This window comes from Dermacentor variabilis, chromosome 5, assembly GCF_050947875.1.
Source record: "Dermacentor variabilis isolate Ectoservices chromosome 5, ASM5094787v1, whole genome shotgun sequence".
NCBI classification, from domain to species: Eukaryota; Metazoa; Arthropoda; class Arachnida; order Ixodida; family Ixodidae; genus Dermacentor; species Dermacentor variabilis.
The window spans coordinates 17331550-17351719 of record NC_134572.1 but is presented as its reverse complement, the minus strand read 5'-3'; the positions used below and the strand labels follow the sequence as shown (position 1 = coordinate 17351719).

Sequence of the window (20170 nt, the reverse complement as noted above, 5' to 3'; positions counted from 1 at the left end):
GCAAATAGTCTGTGCAGTGTTGCGTTTCGCCTGCGACACGTGGTTTTGCCGGCGCGACTGCGGCGGGGCGGCAGACATTTTGGCCCGATCGTCGTCGCCGCAACGCCCATCGGCAGGTGTTTCCAGGCGCGACTGCGGCGATGCGACCGCAAAGGATCACCCTCGCATTCCAGTCATTGTGCCAGAACCAGGCGGTGCGAAAGCAGGGATCATCCTCTCATTACCGTCATTGTGCCCGACCGGCAGCGCTACAATAGGGTGCTACGAGATCGTGCTCGACATGGTGCTACGGCATCGCTACAACAGGGTGCTACGAGATCGTGCTCGACATGGTGCTACGGCATCGCTACAACAGGGTGCTACGAGATCGTGCTCGACATGGTGCTACGGCAGCGCTACGACAGTGTGCGTCACCATTAGCCCATTGTACATTCACGTGCTCGTCTTTTGAGGGGTTCCTTCTTGCCCTCAACTGCGAGAGTATAAAAACAGCTGCCCCGGACGCCAAAAGAGGGGCTCCGATTTCTTCTGTTGAGTGAAGTGCTCTCCCGTCTCTCTACTTCGGTCAAACCTGACCGCCAACTCTTTGCGATGTTAAAATAAACAAGTTGTTTTGTTGTTACCAGTCGACTCATGCTTTGCCGGGACCTTCGGATGCTTCCAGTTGTACCCCAGGCCGCCAGGCCAACGCTACCCTTGGGGCTTGCGACCCAGGTACAACCACGGGCGTCAGCGCCGAGTTCCCAACAACCGATCGTACCAGCGGTGCGATCCAAACATCTGGTTGGCAGCGGTGAGATCGCCTCCGACTCCAAACAACTGTCTGCCAGCGGTGAGATCGCGACAACGGAGGCCAGCAGCGAAGAGATGCAGTTGACTGTATGCTGAGCAGCTCAACGACGATCCGGGAGCAGTGCAACGAGCCCTGTGTGACGACTGGTTGCCTGCAGCGGAACGACTGCGCGGAATTGCTGCCTGCGAGGTTTGGTGAGTGCGGGACTTTCTTCTTCTGAGCTTTGCCAGGCTTTTGTTAGTGTTAGAAACAGAGCTGGTAATTGTGGTTGTCGTTGCTGCCGGGTTAGTTGCGGCAAGACAATAGTAAGCAGTAGAGAAAGCAGCATTCAGAGCAGCCATGGATTTGAAGTCGTTGCGCAAACCGAAATTGCTGGAGCTTGCAAGAGAGTTGGGTCTGGATGTCTCAGACAAACTAAGAAAACCAGAACTGATAAAGGCTATTCTTGAGTTAGAGGCTGAGGATGACGAGCTGTCGGAATGCCTTGAGACCATTGAAGAGAGAGAGACTGCAAAAAGACAGGAGCGCGAACTTAAAGAGCAAAAAGAAAAAGAAGAGCGCGAACTTAAAGAACAGAAAGAAAAACAAGAGCGTGACCGTCAACACGCTTTGGAAATGAAGCGTCTTGAGGTAGAGATGGAACGCGCTCGTAATGGAAGTCAGGCACACGGTGCAGGAGAACGAGTATTGTCCAAAATGACTGACCTGATGCGGCCGTTTAAGCTTGGAGAGGACATTGGTTTGTTCCTGGTTAACTTTGAGCGAACGTGCGAGAAGCAGGGGTTCTCTCGGGAAACGTGGCCACAGCGCTTGCTCACTTTGTTACCCGGCGAGGCGGCCGACGTAGTCGCTCGCTTGGATAGAGAGGAGGCAGAGGATTTCGACACAGTGAAATCGAGTCTTCTAAAAAAGTACCGGCTGTCTGCGGAAGCGTTCCGTCGGAAGTTTCGGGAAAATGAGAAAGGCAGAAGTGAGTCATATACAGAGTTTGCGTATAGGCTTATGTCGAACATGCAGGAGTGGCTCAAAGAAGAGAAAGCGTTTGGTGACCACGATAAAGTTCTGCAGTGTTTCGGGCTAGAACAGTTTTATAGTCGGTTACCTGAGAACGTGCGATACTGGGTCTTGGATAGGCCAGACGTGAGTACGGTGGCTAGAGCCGCTGAGCTAGCCGAGGAGTTTGTGACGCGTCGAGCTCGCGGAGCTAAGGACGGTCAAAAGGGTGAATTTGGCTCGAAGTTTGAGAGGCCGAAGTTCACACCCATGAGAGCAAAGGGGAACACGCGTAGTGAGGATGCAAGTGAAAGCAGTCCGACCAAACGTAAAGAGACGGCGGCAGCCGAAGCCGAACGCAGAAAGCGGTTCGAGATGAGGCGAGCGGGCGTTTGTTATACGTGCCAAAAGCCAGGTCACTTTTCGGCGCAGTGTCCGGAAACAACACCAAAAGTTGTGTTTTTTTCAATAGGCAGCACTGACGAGAACATGAAGCTTCTCGAGCCTTACATGCGAGACCTCCTCGTGAACGGGAAAGAGTGCCGAGTGCTTCGCGATTCCGCAGCTACGATGGATGTAGTTCACCCGTCTTATGTAGAACCCCATATGTTCACGGGCGAGTGCGCATGGATCAAGCAAGCCGTGGAAGCTCATAGCGTGTGTCTGCCGGTAGCAAAAGTGCTTATTGAAGGACCTTTCGGAGCGCTTGAGACAGAGGCGGCAGTGTCATCTATGCTGCCCCCCCAGTACCCGTACCTATTTTCAAACAGGTCCGATCACCTCCTGCGCGAGAAGGGGCTTTTGTTTGGTGAAGCTAGTGTTCAGGCCTTAACCAGATCGAAGGTTCGGGAGCTCGCTGCAAAGGCGGTAGTTGCGGGGCCGACGTTATCAAACAACGAAAAAGGGTCAGAGGCGCAGCAAGCTGATATTCCGAGCACGCCCGAACTGAATAAACTTGAGTCTGTAACGTTAAAGGCGCCAGATACTGGAGAGGAAACGCCCGACGCGGGAAAGTTAGAAGAGCTATCTACTGATTTGCTCATCGCGCCTACGTCAGACGGACTTGATAGGTTGCTAAAAGTCAGCCGGTCGGCTTTGATAGCCGAGCAAAAAAAGGATGGCAGCCTGGAAAACGTGCGCTGCAATGTCAAAGAAGGTATCGCCAGGAAAACTGCGCGTTTTGTGGAAAGAGGTGGAGTCCTGTACCGGAAGTATCTAGACCGCAGAGGAGTGGAGTTCGATCAGCTGATCGTGCCTCAATGCTATCGTCAGGATCTGTTGCGCTTGTCACACGGGGGTTCGTGGTCCGGACACCTTGGAGTTAAGAAAACTAAGGACCGTCTCTTGCAAGAGTACTATTGGCCAGGGTGTTTTCGGGACGCAGACCATTTCGTGAGGACATGTGACACTAGTCAGCGGGTGGGCAAACCAGGGGACAAATCGAGGGCGCCGTTGAAATTGGTACCTATCATTACGGAGCCTTTTAGACGGCTCGTTATTGATACTGTGGGACCTCTGCCGGTAACAGCCACGGGGTACAGACACATTTTGACTGTGATCTGCCCAGCGACAAAGTTCCCTGAAGCAGTGCCGCTTAAAGAACTCAGCTCAGTTGAGATAGTTAATGCACTACTGTCCATATTTGCGCGAGTTGGTTTTCCTGCAGAAATTCAATCAGATCAGGGCACAGTGTTTACTAGCGCTTTGACGACAACTTTTCTCGAAAGGTGTGGGGTAAAGCTGCTACACAGCTCAGTGTACCACCCACAGTCGAATTCCGTTGAGAAGCTCCACTCCGTCATGAAGCGCGTGTTGAGAGCGTTGTGTTTTGAACATCGAACTGACTGGGAGCTGTGTCTGCCTGGGGTGATGTTTGCTTTAAGGACCGCGCCGCATGCGGCTACGGGGTTTTCGCCAGCTGAACTGGTGTACGGTCGCTCGCTTCGATCTCCGCTTCGCATGCTTCGAGAATCGTGGGAAGGTAGGGGCGACGACCCAGTCGTGGTGGAGTACGTGCTTAAGCTCCTCGAACGCTTAAGAAGGGCACAGGAGTTGTCAGGTGAAGCAATGACAAAGGCCCAGCAGAGGGCCAAGGTTTATTATGATCGGACAGCCAGGGCCCGTCGTTTTGAGGTTGGCGATGAGGTCATGATATTGCGCACATCGCTAAACAACAAACTAGACGTGCAGTGGGAGGGCCCAGCACGAATTGTTCAGAAACTGTCGGACGTTAACTACGTGGTAAGTCTGCCAGGAAAGCGGAAAGCACAGCAAGTTTACCATTGTAATCTGCTCAAACCTTATAGACAAAGGGAAGCAGTGGTGTGCATGATGGTAAACGTTCCTGAAGAGCTTCCGGTCGAGCTTCCGGGACTAGGCTCAGTGACGAACAGGGAAGACACCGGTCAAGTCATTAGTGACCTTATCAGTAAAGCACCGCTGTCGCCTGAGCAGAAAACCGAACTACACCAGCTATTACAAGAGTTTCAAGGTCTGTTCTCTGAGAGGCCTGGTAGGACTTCGGTACTTACTCATGATATAGAACTTACCTCCCCAGAGCCAGTACGATCCAAGGCGTATCGGGTGTCACCCCGCCAGAGCGATATTATGGAGGCTGAGGTAAAGAAAATGCTACAGCTCGGTGTTATTGAGGCAGGTGAGAGTGATTATACCTCCCCTTTGATTTTAGTTGAGGTACCGGGCAAGGAACCTCGTCCTTGCGTCGACTACCGCAGGCTTAATTCCATCACTAAGGATCAAATTTATCCGATCCCTAACATCGAGGAGCGCCTTGAGAAAGTTAGTAGCGCTCAGTTTATTTCCACCCTAGATCTTGTCAGGGGTTATTGGCAGGTTCCACTTACAGAAGAGGCTAGTAGGTATGCGGCGTTCATTTCACCAATGGGAACATTCCGTCCTAAAGTGTTGAGTTTTGGTTTGAAGAACGCGCCATACTGTTTTTCAAGTCTCATGGATAAAGTGTTGCGGGGACAGCAAGAATTCGCTTTACCGTATCTAGACGACGTAGCGATATTCTCCGCATCCTGGTCTGAGCATATGGCACACTTGCGGGCAGTGCTAACCCGCCTGCGCGAAGCGGGCTTGACAGTCAAGGCTCCTAAGTGCCAGTTAGCCCAGGCCGAGGTTGTCTACCTCGGTCACGTGATTGGTCAGGGTCGTCGCCGCCCCTCTGAAATAAAAGTGGCCGCTGTGCGAGACTTTCCGCAACCGCGCACCAAGACCGATATTCGGTCGTTCTTGGGTGTCGCCGGCTACTATCAGAGGTACATCCCTAGGTACTCTGATATCGCGGCTCCCCTGACGGATGCTCTAAGAAAGACAGAGCCTCAAACAGTCGTCTGGGACGAGACAAAGGAAAGAGCTTTTAGCGCCCTAAAGAGTGCCCTAACAAGCCAGCCTGTGCTACGATCGCCAGACTATACAAAAGGGTTCATTGTTCAGTGCGATGCTAGTGAGCGAGGCATGGGCGTTGTACTGTGCCAACGGGAAAATGGAGAAGTAGAACACCCCGTCCTGTATGCTAGTCGTAAGCTGACCAGTCGTGAGCAGGCGTATAGCGCCACCGAGAAAGAGTGTGCGTGTCTCGTGTGGGCCGTTCAGAAATTGTCATGCTATCTAGCCGGCTCGAGGTTTATCATTGAGACGGATCACTGCCCTCTCCAATGGCTGCAGACCATCTCTCCCAAAAATGGCCGCCTCCTGCGCTGGAGCCTCGCTTTACAACAATATTCCTTTGAGGTGCGTTACAAAAAGGGGAGTCTCAACGGTAACGCCGATGGCTTAAGTCGAAGCCCCTAACGTAGGAATCAGCCTCAAAATTGTTTGTTACTGATGTTTTTCTTCCTGAGGCAGGATTTTTTTTTAACATATTGCTTTTGTTTAGTGTTTCAAAGTGAGGATATGCTTTCTAGTGCAATTTTTCAATTTGTGGACGCGTTCTGAGTGATGCTAGACTACTGTAAGGAACTAGGCAGTGGTATAAAAAGGGGGAAGAGCCTGGCAGGGCTTAGTGAGGGTTGTGCCGTGCTTGCTGACTGAGCGGTTGAGTTTCAGCGTAGTTCTAACGCTTGCCGGGAACGAGAGCAAAAATGTGAACTCTCCCGAAGTCACTTTGCAGTGTCCCGTGCGAACCTGAACGAGAGAACGAGGCCTTCTCTGTGCGCTGCGCTCAAGAAACGTCGAGGGACGCCCGAATTCGGTTATGAGCATCATCGAGCGACATCCCTCCGGACAGCGGATGCAGTCCCCTGTCCATCGGGATCTCCTTTCCCCGGCGGGGCGGTCTGTTGCGTTTCGCCTGCGACACGTGGTTTTGCCGGCGCGACTGCGGCGGGGCGGCAGACATTTTGGCCCGATCGTCGTCGCCGCAACGCCCATCGGCAGGTGTTTCCAGGCGCGACTGCGGCGATGCGACCGCAAAGGATCACCCTCGCATTCCAGTCATTGTGCCAGAACCAGGCGGTGCGAAAGCAGGGATCATCCTCTCATTACAGTCATTGTGCCCGACCGGCAGCGCTACAACAGGGTGCTACGAGATCGTGCTCGACATGGTGCTACGGCATCGCTACAACAGGGTGCTACGAGATCGTGCTCGACATGGTGCTACGGCATCGCTACAACAGGGTGCTACGAGATCGTGCTCGACATGGTGCTACGGCAGCGCTACGACAGTGTGCGTCACCATTAGCCCATTGTACATTCACGTGCTCGTCTTTTGAGGGGTTCCTTCTTGCCCTCAACTGCGAGAGTATAAAAACAGCTGCCCCGGACGCCAAAAGGAGGGCTCCGATTTCTTCTGTTGAGTGAAGTGCTCTCCCGTCTCTCTACTTCGGTCAAACCTGACCGCCAACTCTTTGCGATGTTAAAATAAACAAGTTGTTTTGTTGTTACCAGTCGACTCATGCTTTGCCGGGACCTTCGGATGCTTCCAGTTGTACCCCAGGCCGCCAGGCCAACGCTACCCTTGGGGCTTGCGACCCAGGTACAACCACGGGCGTCAGCGCCGAGTTCCCAACAACCGATCGTACCAGCGGTGCGATCCAAACAGCAGTAACAATGCTTTAAAGTACACATTTGCAAGAAACACATCTTCAGTTTTTTGTTTTTTTCTCTCAAGTCGGGACTCTTTCAAGTGGGCTAACATATTCACCACACTCTAAGAGTATGCGAAAGAAGCAGAAGAACGCGATATTTCAATATTACACGTTGATGCTCCTGGCAGTTGACAAATTGCAGGAAAATAAAGGATAAAAACCAAATCTAGCCTGCAAGCAAGAAAGTTGAATCGAACAGGTTTGACGACGATAAGGTAGGTTTCAGGCGTGCTTGCAGTGTGAATCACGCCATCAGACCAGGCACTGCATCAAGTGACATCCAGCAAGAGACGTTCAAACAGAAGAGAGCAGACAAACATACAGAATAGCAGCGCTGAGCGATGCCGATGCAAGATTTTTTCGGGCGGCCGTGTCAGCCAACGCGTCAGGGATGAGCTGCTGCGAACCCAGGCAGGGTAGGGAGGGGGAGATGGCGGCGACAAGGCGCCGACGTGACGGCTGCGACGACGCCTGTCGGCATGTGGACCATTTATTTATGACCGGGAATAGCGATACATCGGCACAACCTGCACACGGCCGTAGAGCTAGCACGTCTGCGCGCAGACTGATTTGCAATTCGCGCATCTTGTCTACAGCCTCCCTCTCTTCCTCATCCCCCTTCCAGAATCTCGTGGCCTGCTGTCGACGGTGCGGAGAATAACGACCCTGAAACGAAGCCACCAGGTCGAGTTGACGAAATGGAGAGGAGAAACCGGTCTGCAGCACGAGATACAGACGCCAGCACGCCGCGTCGCCGTCCACCGCACCCTGTACTGCCACCATCTTGCAACACGGAGTTGTTTCGAATGCAGCACGACCTAGGAATCATCAATAAAGCGGAGGGTGATGGCGACCATGGTCTCAGTGACTGTGCTTATTATATTTTTGCATACCACAGATTACTCACACACACGCATACACACGCACGCACACATGCGCGCGGGCGCACGCACACACACTTCAGAATACATATTTCTTTGTGCGTGATTAACCTTGAAAAGCTCAAAGATTACAAGAGATAAGCTCTTATGCACGCTCTTGCGGTGTCATCATATAGAAATGAGGACTCCGCAACACCACTCTACTGCTTCCGAAAGAAGTATAAAGTATAAAAGGCCCGTGAGACCATAACAAAGGTTTAAACACGCGACACGCATTATTACGCGGGAATCACGCCGCAACGGGAGCCGAAACCGCACGGGACGATGCGTCATCCCGCTTACACAAGTTGCTACACAAAGCTCGAACAGTGTACTTGCGTAAAAAAAGAAAATAAAAAAGCTACAACTCTGAAATTATCAGCGATGGTGCTGTCACCATAATACTTCACATTTAGTCCCGCGTGCACTTAGCGACTACCGTTAGTTTTATTGCACTTTGCCGCGACCCGTGGAGCTTTCAGCGTCAACCAATGAATGCCTGCGGCTTCCGTGATGGAGGCCTGTGCCAGCTCTCTTGCCGCACAGCAGAATGATCCGAGCAGTGGGAGTACAAGTGGCGCCGGAGTCACTTGACCACACATCGAGGCCGACTCTCGTGTGAGAGCTCATGGGGGCTCCCAGTGAAGCCTCGCGGATGACACGCTGAAACGAGTGTACCGCAGGCGGGAGAAAAGCACCGCAGGCGGGCTTATGGGTTCCAACTTGTACGGCTTCGTCCACCAGGCGGAGTCCCGACTGTGCAGGGTTACACCAGATGTGACCCCACAGTGCACAAAACTCAAACGTTTGATTCAGAGCGCAGCTAGCAGTGGCGCACAAAACGAGGGTACTGAAGCGGCGCAGGTAAAGAAACAAAACGTCAGAGCTCCCCCTGATGGATTCCTTTCGACCTAGCCGTGTTATGAAACCTTTAAGGCAGCCGTGATGCCATCCAGGTTTAAGCAAATGCTAATGTCTACGCGTGCACAGGAAAGATCGCCCGCGAGGAGAATGGGAACTTTACACATCGACTAATTCATTCCAGAACGTTGACATGGTATGATACACCATGTAGGTAGCTTTCCTCTCGGGTCTCCCGGCCATATGACTGGCGATGCACAGAAAGCGTGGCCGTCGACAATTATCACACATACCAAAATGGAAGGCGCAAGTGTCTCAGTACAGAGACGTCGTTCTCGCGCAGCCCTCCCTTTTCATCTGTATAGCGTTCGTGTATATAAATGCTTGAACAGTTTCGGCAGTAATGAAGTACCTGCTGCGAGTTAGCGAAGCTCCGCAGGCACAAATGGTCTTTCTGCAGCATGGATTCGCCGTCGTGCTTCTTTAGTGCTGACAGCAGCGTCTCAAAAACAGCTCTTGTGCAGCAGGGGATATCATCGGGCCAACCGGGACCGGCTCAGCTATATCCAGTAACTCGGAGAACAACGACCAGACGCGCTTCGGACCATTGCGTAGCTTCCAGCGAACAACACTTGATGCCCTTGAGAGAGGCCACGCATTATGCTTGGTCGGTTTCGTCTCCGAAAACTCGGACGAAAAACTGCGTGTGCGTGAGTGAGGTGGGTCGGTGGATGCAGGGGCGCCGCACATGTTTCGCTAGGGCCACCTGGCAAGCGCGCGGCTCGGCGAGGAACCTTCGCTCCTGCACCACCGCTGTGCCTGGCTGCTCCTCTCGCCGCCAGGGGCGAAGCGGGGAGGGGACACGGCGTAAAGACGGTTCGTGCATCATCTGATGCTTCTGAGCGCGCCGCGAGTGGTGTGTTCAGCTTGGCTTCATACGCCGCGCACCTGCCGCATGGCCCTCCACACTGCGGCAGTCTTCTGGCCGCAGAAGACATGGCCGACGCGGTCGACGGCATGCCGGCACGGTTGTGTAGAACGGCGAGTCGAGTGATCGCATTTTGATGAGGTACGCTGGATCGTATACAGTACGGTGATTCGCCTCAAATAAGCCGCGTTAAATGAGACCTAATGTGGTCACTCGGAACAGTGTCAATTATGATGCCTTGTATAGAAATGTCACTGCAGCGCTCGACAACTATCGTCATCAATAGACGATTCCAATGAGAGAAACAATCGAATCATACCTGTTTTGTCATACCGGCTCAAAAAGTGTTACACGAACAATGTTCAGTCCATCATTAGACTATGAGCCTAATTTTAATCGTGTTTCGTATTCAGCCACTTTGCATGATCAAACGCGTCGAAGCGCTGAGATCTCGTGCGCGTCCAAGCGCAAACGTGAGCTATCTGCCGCTTTATTTATTGGCTCTGCCTGAGGCTTTCGGTCAAACGTAAACTAAGGTCCTCCAGAAATCTACGAAAGCGTTCACTTTCGTAACACCGCTGGATATTATATATATATATATATATATATATATATATATATATATATATATATATATATATATATATATTGTACATGAACCGTGCGAAAGCCGTGTCCCGGTTTCTCGCTCTCTTCCACTCTAAAAGCGTGCGCATGCACGTGACATCAAAGCGGTCAAAGAAAGAGCCCAGTCTCACGCTTGGGCGCAAAGCGGATCGGAAAGAAACTTTCCGCAACTTTTTCCGCGACATCTGCCGAGGCCACGCTCTTTTTATTTCTTTTGTTTCTCCGTTGGAGGGCACCCCTTCGGACCCGTGCCTTTCGATATAGTAGAGAAGATATCGGAACAGGGACGCGACAGCAGCCACTCGAGCCGCTTTCTTCTGGCTGCGCTCAGCGATTACAACATCACCGTACCTTTTGTCATGACGCACAGACAGTCGTGTGCCCCGACCGGGCTTACGCTTGACAATCACTCGCCTGGTCAGCGCGCGCTTTACGGTGGACACAGGAGGAAACGTGAGAAGTTGACTTCGCTTCCATAACTCTTCCCTTTCATCGCTCGGGATTTAGAGGGTGACTTCTTTTCTGCGCGAGACGAAACGGTATTACCTGCGCCCCCTTCTGCCCGCTTTTCACGGCCTTTTAAAACCACACCGTATTTAAAGAGAAGGCTGTGAGGGTAAGGGGGATGAGGACAGCGTGAATAAAGGCGGAGAACTCAATCCCAGCAAAGAAAATCGAAGTGCTTTTGTCTTTCTACTGCTAGGACGAAATAATACAGGACAAGAAGAAAAACAGCAGACAGAGCTGGGGTCGAAGGGCTCGACTAACAACTCGCCGTCAAACTGGCTTTCCTTGTGCATTATAAAGATGTATTTTTTTTATCTGGCAAAACGGTGACAAGACACGCCAATACTCCCATGGCCGTCGAAAGTGTGGAGCGTGTCGAAACACCGGACATGTCCAAACAGAGCAATAGGTGGACACGGTGGGAAAGCTGTGGTCACGATAGTGTGCAGCCTTCCTCCTTTTTTTAATACTGCTTTAATTCCTGATTTGTTAAAGCGACGGGAGGGGGAGGGGGGCGAGGATCAGTATTTTGGATCTATAAAGCTGACGCAATGACGTGTACGATGGAGCGCATAGATGGCGGTAAGCTTCGCCCGCAGACTATGAAATCTTACAGAGTAAACAGTACGCCTCCTGCTAACAGAAAATTATCGTGAAGAAAGGCCACTACTGCAGCCCATGGTTTTGTTAAGTTTAACGGTTAACATCGGCGACGCCGAAGAGGCGCTAGAGATACTTAACGCGGTGAAGGCGGTGTCGCTACGGTGCGCGTTACTGTATGACGCAGGTGAACATGGTCATTCGCAATAGGTCCAGTCGTGTTCGCGTCATGTTCCCGGCTAATGCAGTTTTGCGAGCCCAGCCACAAGCGCCCGCGCAGGTGCCCTAAATTACCGCAAAACATCAGAGTCGTGAACTCTAGGGAAGCAGTATCTGATGGAAAATTGAGAGCCGCTCGATATACTAAGCAAAGCCCGTCCTTCAGTAGTTCAGCCTAAATCCTAAAGCAAAAGCGCGCTCCGTGGGTTTTACTCCCACGCTGCCGTCACAACACTTCCCCTGCACGCATGCACGCACGCACACACAAACGTACACAAGCTTCGCCGTATTCGCGGTCACATGCCGTTTCGACTCGAGCGCACAGTTATGCGCAGAAAGCGCAGGTTCGCAAAAGAGGGGGATGGGGCGCGATCCGCCAAGTGCCTCGTCTTCTCAGCACAACCACTCTCCCTCGCACCCGCTCGGCGAAGAGAGGTCGCAGCTGTTCAGCGCGGGCTCTGCTCATTCGTGCGGCACACACATGCACGCATGCTGCCTTCCATGAGCAAGCGCTCCCTACAGCACCCCGCCACCGTGGTTTCGAAAGCGCCCGCAGGAACCGTTTTGCCCTCCTTCTGGCTCCGTGAAATTCTCGCTCGCTCCTCGCGCGTTTTCCCAGAATCCCGCAGAGCCCGGTTAAAACAAGAAACACAGACGCGGGAGTCGCGCGTTTGTGCGCTTGCACGGCACGGTGGCGCTATACGAAACCACGTGCCCGTCTCGTCTCGCCACGTTGCTGTGTGCGTGCCTTCCAGCGTGAGGAGAAGATAAGAGGCTGGCTGTCTTTCTAGAATCACTGCCCTTCGTTTTCAACACCCGGCTGCGGCTACCGCAGTGCGCGAGGAAGGAAAAAGGTCTCGGCGCGTTCAGCATGACTAGGAGCGCACTTCCAGTCGACCATATGGCCAAGTGTCGTGGTGACCGCAGCTGAAAGACAAACACTGACGGTACGATTTGGAAAGAAAGAAAAAGCGCTCACGAACCATCGTCTACGACAAAGAGATGCGGTAAAGTAAGGAGACGAAAGAGCGGCTAGGCCATGCTGCTAGAAGACTTCTAGGCATGTGTTCTTAGAAACACACTTCCTAGAAGCGAATGAAGGAAAAATGAACGCCGCAGAAATGGGCGATGTGAAGAATGCAATAAAGCAAGGAAAGAAAGGAGGGCTACGATCCTTCCAACGCCACTGGCTAGGAACATATCAACATTACACAACACTGAGCTATATAGAGACAACTGTAACCAAACCTCACTTCAAGAGCCGATGCTTTGCTTTCCACAAATCGAATTAAACTGGACACCCCGCGATGCGCTACAGGTCACGAGCAGGCATGCACATCCAGATTTTAAGTAACCAACTTGTCTCACTGGCCTGGTGTTAAACATACCTTGCAAAACAGATCCCATAGGAAGCCAAACTAGTTACGCTGCGTCATTGTTTTGTAGATAAAGTAAAGAAAGGTGACGCCTAATGAAAAAACAAATATGGCATCGAGAAATGCGGTTCTTGTATTCGATGAAAAGTGCCTTTTCTCTCATTTTGCACGTCCTACTAAAACCGACGCGAACTACTACCGTGTTGATTACTAAATTTACCATATTATGAAACTGTCGGACTTCGAAAAAAAATTTTTTTAATGTTCAGTCGCAAGTTTAGCGATAGTTGTGCATTACCAGCTGTCGTGTGCTTGTTGCGCTTATATAGTCTAAATACTAGACGTAAAAGCTATCCTACACTTGCTTCCAGCCATTTCTACTTAGGCGCGCCAGTGGATCACAGTATCATATAGTATAAGTGACTGTCAAAATTTATAACTTTCTCCTGTAGTGCACGGTACCAGAACTACCGATAAATAGCAGTTGCAAAAATTCCATCTAGACTACCTGTCGCAAACTAAGTTTTTATCCCTCCGCTGCAATAACACGAACTGAAAAGCTAAGCTACCGGGTTTTACGTGCCAAAACCGTGATCTCATTATGAAACACGCCGCAGAGGCAGGCTCCGGTTCTTCAACGTGCACCTAAATCAAAGTACACGCGTCCTTTCGTATTTCGCGGCGCGATACGTCCCACGACGGAAACTGCATTGTTAACGGAAACGGGCAAACCGCGGCTGCGCGAGAGCGCGCGCCGACACCGCGCGTTTGCCCCTATTCCAACAAAGCACGTGGTTCACTGCACGAGTTAGACAGCCGAAAGGCACGGATTAGCGCGCACGACAACGTAGCCGCCATCCACAGGCACTCACTCCGCAGGAAGAGCCTGGAGTAAAAAGCCACGATCCTTCGCCGCACGCTGCTGGAGGAGACGGCCGACGGCGAGAGTACGCGCGCCATCGCAGCGATGGCCGGCCGTCGACGGGAGGTCGGCCGAGGACGCATCGGTGCCGGCGACTTCGCTCGGCCCGCGCGGACTCATCCCACGTGCACCCGTTGGACGCCGATCCACCTTCTCGCCGCCACGGGGCTCGAGCACCACCTGCCGCAAAACTGGCGTCGGCGACAGCCAGGCAGACGGAACGCGATTGGCGCTCACCGGCAGTGCACAGCTTCTGCGCAGCTGCCTGTTCGCGATGTCGCCACGCCGCAGGTTCGTTGCTGTTTTATTTATTTTTTTCGTTCCTTCGTGTGCCGGTGCGTGTGTCTGTGCGATTGCAATATCGCCGTGAGACTCATGCTACAGGGACCTTCTCTGTCTCTCTCTCTCTCTCAATTTAGTGTTGCGTTTTTATTTTCCTCACGGCTGAGACTCTGCGAGAGAACGCGTACACAGTACTTGCTTTTGCTTTGCCGCCTTTCCACATTAATTTTATCCGCAGCCGCTAGAAAAGAGCGTCGTGCAGCCAGTTGTGACTCATCAGAGACAGGCACGTACTATTGCACGTACACAGATTCGAACACGCGCGAGATATAGGTCGTTTAATATACATGTGTAACATAGCCAAATGGCGGGGCGAGGATCAATGGGAGGTTCTATACAGCGACGCCGCTTACTCTACGCCGGTGCAACAGCCGGATCCCAGGACGAGCAAGTGTGCGTCCCCCGTAATACACACAGGCCATGCGGGAGAGAGAGCCTGAAGAGGGAAAAAAGCCGGCGGAATGTTATATGTGGCAGACTGCTTTCAGCGACCGGCACAGAGCGAACGCTCTGTAAACACAAACAGTCACGCTTCGTATTTAAAACGCAATCACCCAGCGACAAGCCGTCGGGAAGAGATCGGAACTGCTCAAAACGTACTACAACGCGCGTACTAAATGGGCATGCGGGCATCGACACCACCTTTGTTCCTGCATTCTCGCTGCATTTTCTGTTTGAAAAGCGCGCCGAATATAGCAATATATTCTTAGAGACCAATACGCCACTAAATAATTTGGGCAAATTCATGGATAACAGCACTGCAATGCAATGCCATGTGTTATACAACGTACGACGTGTCGTACCCAAAACGTTTTCAACAAGTTCCAGCAGATTCTACCAGTCAGAGGCGTCACCCTTCAAAGGGGTCGTACCATATGTCATGGGCTTAAGATGTAGCGGCGCTTGGGCGTGTTTCCAAGAACCGAAGCGGAAAAGAAACCGCGCGCGTGCTCACCAGACTTTGCAACGCTAGAGGGCATTGCGTTAGGTGAAAAGAACGTCTGGTTAACGAAAAATGGTGTACGCCTCGCGCATGCACGCGCACTAGGGAATACGGGGCAAAATACTCTCCAAGGTCGCGCCTAGAAAGCTCGCGGTGCATGCGTAACCCAATACGCGGACCCAAACGTGGCGGCAGCTGCACTTGAGGCCGCTGCCCTCCCTGCCTTCATGGCAAGACCAGAGCAGCTCACAAGTGGGCCTCCAAGCATGACGCCAAATGCCGCGTTTTTCGTTGGGTTTAGTTGGGCGCCTCGGGTGCAGAGGCTTAGACGGGGTGCGTCTGTCAATGGCTGCCGAGAGGGGTGCTCACAAGCTGGCCGAGCCCGATCGTCAGAGCGAGGAAAACGGGTAAAAAGGGAAAGAAAAAAAGAGCACTCCCGTTGCTCAAAGTACATCAGAGATCCGCGCCAACTGCCGATCTTAAGATTAGAACTCAATAAAGAAGTACGTGTTTAGCAAAGTACAACTGTATGAATTAGGCGGTCGATCAATGTTAATATTGAGCGGAATGCAGCAGTACGTAATGCAGAGAAAAGAACCACAACGACGCAACACCAATAGGAGCATTGTATCCGCCTATGAATAGTTCAGTTCTGTCAGTGTCCTGCCCTACATGGCAAACGAATTTGGCCTTCCTATACCACCACGAATATAATAGCTTCGGCAGCTTTATATTTACATGTCGGCTGTGCTCTCCTCTATACGTGGCCATTAAATGGATAAAGGAGGAAATGTCGACATAGTGATTTTTTTGACGTACGAGTCAGTAATCTGCCATGATCTCAGCGCTGTAGTAAGTCCCCTGCAGTACTCCAAGCTGTCTCACGCACGTTTTCTGTAAGCACGGTACAGCTGAGAGAAGTGCACGAGAGCTGTGAAAGCCTGACGGCCAGCAGAAACACTGCCTGCATTGGAACCGCCACGACCCACGTCTGTGCCCATCGGACGCGTAGACCGATGGGCACAAACGGTCGGGCCTGTACTGCCCGAACGTTTCCCTAGCCCCTTCCGTACGCTTTAACACCGGTATCGGGTATCGCTTCACGGGAGTACGCACACGCGCCGACTTGGAGTATTCACTCACCGCGCATGAAGCTAAAATAAGGGCTGGTGCAAGTGATCAGCAGCACTAACGTTCCGCTTGCGATTTTGCTCGAAAGCTTTGGGTCACTGGCGAATAATAATTCACCAAGACAGCCCACGAAAACAGCGCGTCTCTGCATTTACTCAGCACGTCGTTTGCTTTCGAGAAGCAGAGGCTAGAAGGCGCTCAATGGAGGTCACGTGTTCGAACATGGCAGCGCCCACGCGCCGGTGCTGTCAAACGTCTTCACCAATACCGGGAGGTAAAATCGTTAGCACATTTTTATTCTAGCAATTTCTTTTCTGTTCTCATTTCACTTCTGCCCCGGATAAGCTCAGCCAGAACTGCGCGCACCCTTTCTCTATAGGCCCGCCGGCTGGCGGGACTCAACAGATGCTCGGTGGGGCTTTGAAGATTGCCACTGCCGTGTAAGAAGGGCAAACACCCTTGGCGGGCGAGTACACGACGCCAAAGGGTATCAGGGGACTGGAGAGTCAGCTCGCGGGACGAGCACGCCGCGGCAACAGCCACTTCGGGCTTAGGCACGGATACCGGCGACGCGCGCGCACAAAAGCGGAGCCGCCACTGCCTGGCCACCCGAAGACGTGCGGGGCGGCGGCTGCACAGCGGTGGGCCGACGGACGCGTGGCGCTCTTTTGTCGGGCCGACTCCCGCAGCTAACGACATTAGGGACCCTGCGGCTGAACCGGCTGCTGGGAACGCGCGTTCAATTGGTGAGTCAGCTAGCACACATAAGTGGTCCACGGCGACCCGCCCCAATCTCACTGCTCAACTAGAGACAATGACCTTAATTCGACCCCCACGCCGTCCATCATCAAGAGACCGCGAAGCGTGCGTTATAGGGCGCCGTATGCGCGGCCGTTAGACTACTCGTCTGATCTAGATCCGAGCCAATAGTGCTCAGTTATGGACTACTTTAACCATCTTCTTGCCCTTAAGCGCAATTTTATGTGGCGTGGGAGACTACACGTAGGAGGGGACCACGCGTACGCATATTACTTTGTGACGAAACTTGATGTTGGAAAATTAACAGTTGATCTCGCCGATGCTGGTACCAGGGAGGCGTACAGTGCAAAACAACAACAACAACAACAACAATAATAATAATAATAATAATAATAATAATAATAATAATCTCCGTGGGTCCTCATCTATTCAGTAAAAAAGAAGCCATTGATGTCGAAAGGGATGAGCTGTCTCCCTAAATATCTGCCTTGAATTATCAGCAAGCATGACGAGCCACGCGAGTAACAATAGGCGTACACAGACAACCAGCCATGTGCATTGTCTCGAACCTATGCCCCCCCCCCCCCCTTTGCGTTTCTGTCACGTACGTGGCGACCTGCGGTCCGCACACGCACGATGACACCTGATGACTTCAGCGCCACGTAGCCAGTAAATTGAAAGGGTGTTTTAGAGAAATCGATCGTGCAGTAATTAGAGCCTCAGCTACCTGCTCGTTTTGCACGCAGCTACTAATTCGCGACATACGCATCCACCTGACCAAGGCACCTCGGATTAGCAAACAAGCAAAAGGCTGGCAAATGGCTGGGGCGGTAGCGATAATTGCAGTAAAACACGTTGTGGGGCTAGTTGGTGCATAGCTTTCAAAAAATGAAGCGCCAACGGTAACGGCACACAAAGAAGGAATAAAAAAAACAGGACAGCGCTTCATTTCTTGAACGGTAGCGATAAGCCATAACTTTATCTAACGGCTCACTAATGAAAGACAGAGAACTAGGTGAATAGAAACATCTAACCTCGAGCGAAAAGGTGGCCAAAGAAATGCGTCATACGGATATCATGTTCGATCCCATTGGTCAACAGAGCTATTGGGGGACGCGCGTGTTCTCTAAGTCATCCGCATCATTAAAGCGCCCGTCAACCCCACCAGCACCGTTGCTGTCGATTGAGTTAAAAATTGACATACCAATGCAATTCAGTCGAAATCGACAAACATTCCTGCAGTGTGCATGCAAGAAACCTTACGAAGACCTGAAAACAGCCATGCGTCGACGGCAATTTTTCGCTGAGGAATGTTGAGTGAATGCCCAGCAAAGTGATAGTCGGTAAGCACGTGTTAACCTTTGCACCCGTGAGTCACATTTTTAAAGGATCTGTTGCTCACACGCGCTAACTATTATGGCCCGATAAAATCTCCGCGCAGCAGGAAAATAAGAGAGGCAAGGCTCGATGCCCCCGAGAGTCACATGAACGATTTCGCCATCGTCGCACACTCGCATACATCGCATCGGGCGAAGGAAACAAAGCACTAGCGGTCTATACGTACCTCGTGAGCGCGGCGATGCGAGTGTTTGAAAACAAGTCTTCCCACGAAAACAGCGAAGCGCGCGAGACTCCTCATGTCTGCCTAATAGAAGCGTCATGTCACGGTTTGTCGAGATGGCAATGCAACTGCGCCGTATAGATGCGCACAACCGATGGGGTAGTAATTCCCCCACCAAAGTGATTCTTTTGCAACAGATTCTTCAAGAAGCTCCGGAGAAAGACTGAGAGAAACAGGAACGTACAAAAACAAACGTCGTTTCATTAGTCATCGAATGCTGTACACACCGTACAGCCGCGCGCTATATAGTCAAGGGCGGCTTTAAGGGTAATGGCAGGAAACGACGTGAAGGGGCTTCCCACAGCCATGTTCGCCCCCGACTGGTCAGTGGCATTGCTCTGCATGCATGTAAGTTACTACCCCAGCTTGAAAAAAAAAAAAATAAGAGACTCAGGGCCACTGGGGACGGTCGAATGCGAGGCGAATTTTCACGAAGGTTCCCCGGTTGACGGAACATAACCTAGGCTGTCACGATGCTGAAATCGACGGGTCCCTGGAGCCTAGAAACGAGTCAGCGATTTTTGTGCGGACTTGTGGTCGCCTCTGATCTCGCACTTCATATGGAGAGAGACAAGGGTAAATTAAAGGCATAGATGTTAACCAGGACTGAACCCATTTACCTACCTTGCACTGCTGGAAGGGGAGGAACAGATTAAGAGAAGAGAAAATCAAGTCTTGATTTCGCCGACGTAGTGAAAATTCTCAGCTCTGTATCATTGACCGTCGCTCAGTCCGGTTACCTTCAGGGCTGCAACTGCGAGGAATCTGCGGGTAATATTGGATTTTGCCATTTGGCTTACTGTTTAAAAGAGAGAAAGCTGAGTGGAAACACCTGGCGCAGTAAGCCAGGTTCCATCGTCGGCCCGGCATTAGCTTTAAGGCAGGGAATGGCCGCTGCTACAAAAGAAGACCGAAGAGAACATCTGCTTCTCGTATATATACATGCCATGGTACTTCAGCTGGCAAACATTCTTTCGGTTCCCCGCTTTTTGTCTGGATGCATGTGAAGAAATCATTGACTGCCCTACGTTACGGTATGGGTGTTTCAGATCAAAGGTTATCGGCATTGATTGTAAACTTAACGATATTTGTGAGAATATCATTTTATCATGTTTCTGCGATAATATGCGTCTATAAACCACAAGAAGGGTTGGGTCCTTTTCGTGCTACATTTTACATGTACGGGAGTTGGTAACCCATATACATATATCGACGTACCACAAGACGACAGAGAAGACTAGAAGGGAGGCTTCAAGTCCACAGGTGAAACAAATGACCAATTATCTGTTACTTAACAAATTAGTGAGTGCGCTTAATACGTGCTCACATAGAAATGCAATTCGCATTTGGAATCCGTACTATACTCAATGTCTGCAAGTGTTTTACACTGGAGGCATGTTCCTTTTTTTTTTTTCGAGTCTTCTTCTATTATGTGAAAGTTTGTGCATAGTTATCGGCCTACCCTCTCACTTTGACCGCTATCATGACAGTCATGGTTTTGTTAGCTGGCAAAC

At 51.5% G+C, this 20170-nt stretch overlaps 1 protein-coding gene and 1 long non-coding RNA gene across 7 annotated transcripts in view; one reads left to right on the top strand and one right to left on the bottom strand.

Annotated features, from left to right (window-relative positions):
- LOC142582313 (uncharacterized) overlaps positions 1 to 7835 on the top strand; it is a 40775-nt gene extending 32940 nt beyond the window's left edge. Inside the window, exon 3 of the long non-coding RNA XR_012828409.1 lies at positions 7526 to 7835. This is a non-coding gene — a long non-coding RNA (uncharacterized LOC142582313). The remainder of the gene's footprint in view (positions 1 to 7525) is intronic.
- Positions 1 to 20170, bottom strand: part of pnt (ETS transcription factor pointed) — a 206586-nt gene that overhangs the window by 56532 nt on the left and 129884 nt on the right. The window contains exon 1 of one of the 6 annotated variants that reach the window (XM_075691878.1): positions 13811 to 14097. The exons of the other annotated variants lie outside the window; for them this stretch is intronic. Coding sequence (XP_075547993.1) covers positions 13811 to 13943 — 133 coding nt within the window. The 5' untranslated portion in view covers positions 13944 to 14097. Of the gene's footprint in view, positions 1 to 13810; positions 14098 to 20170 lie in introns of those variants that run through there. 6 annotated transcript variants of the gene reach the window in all.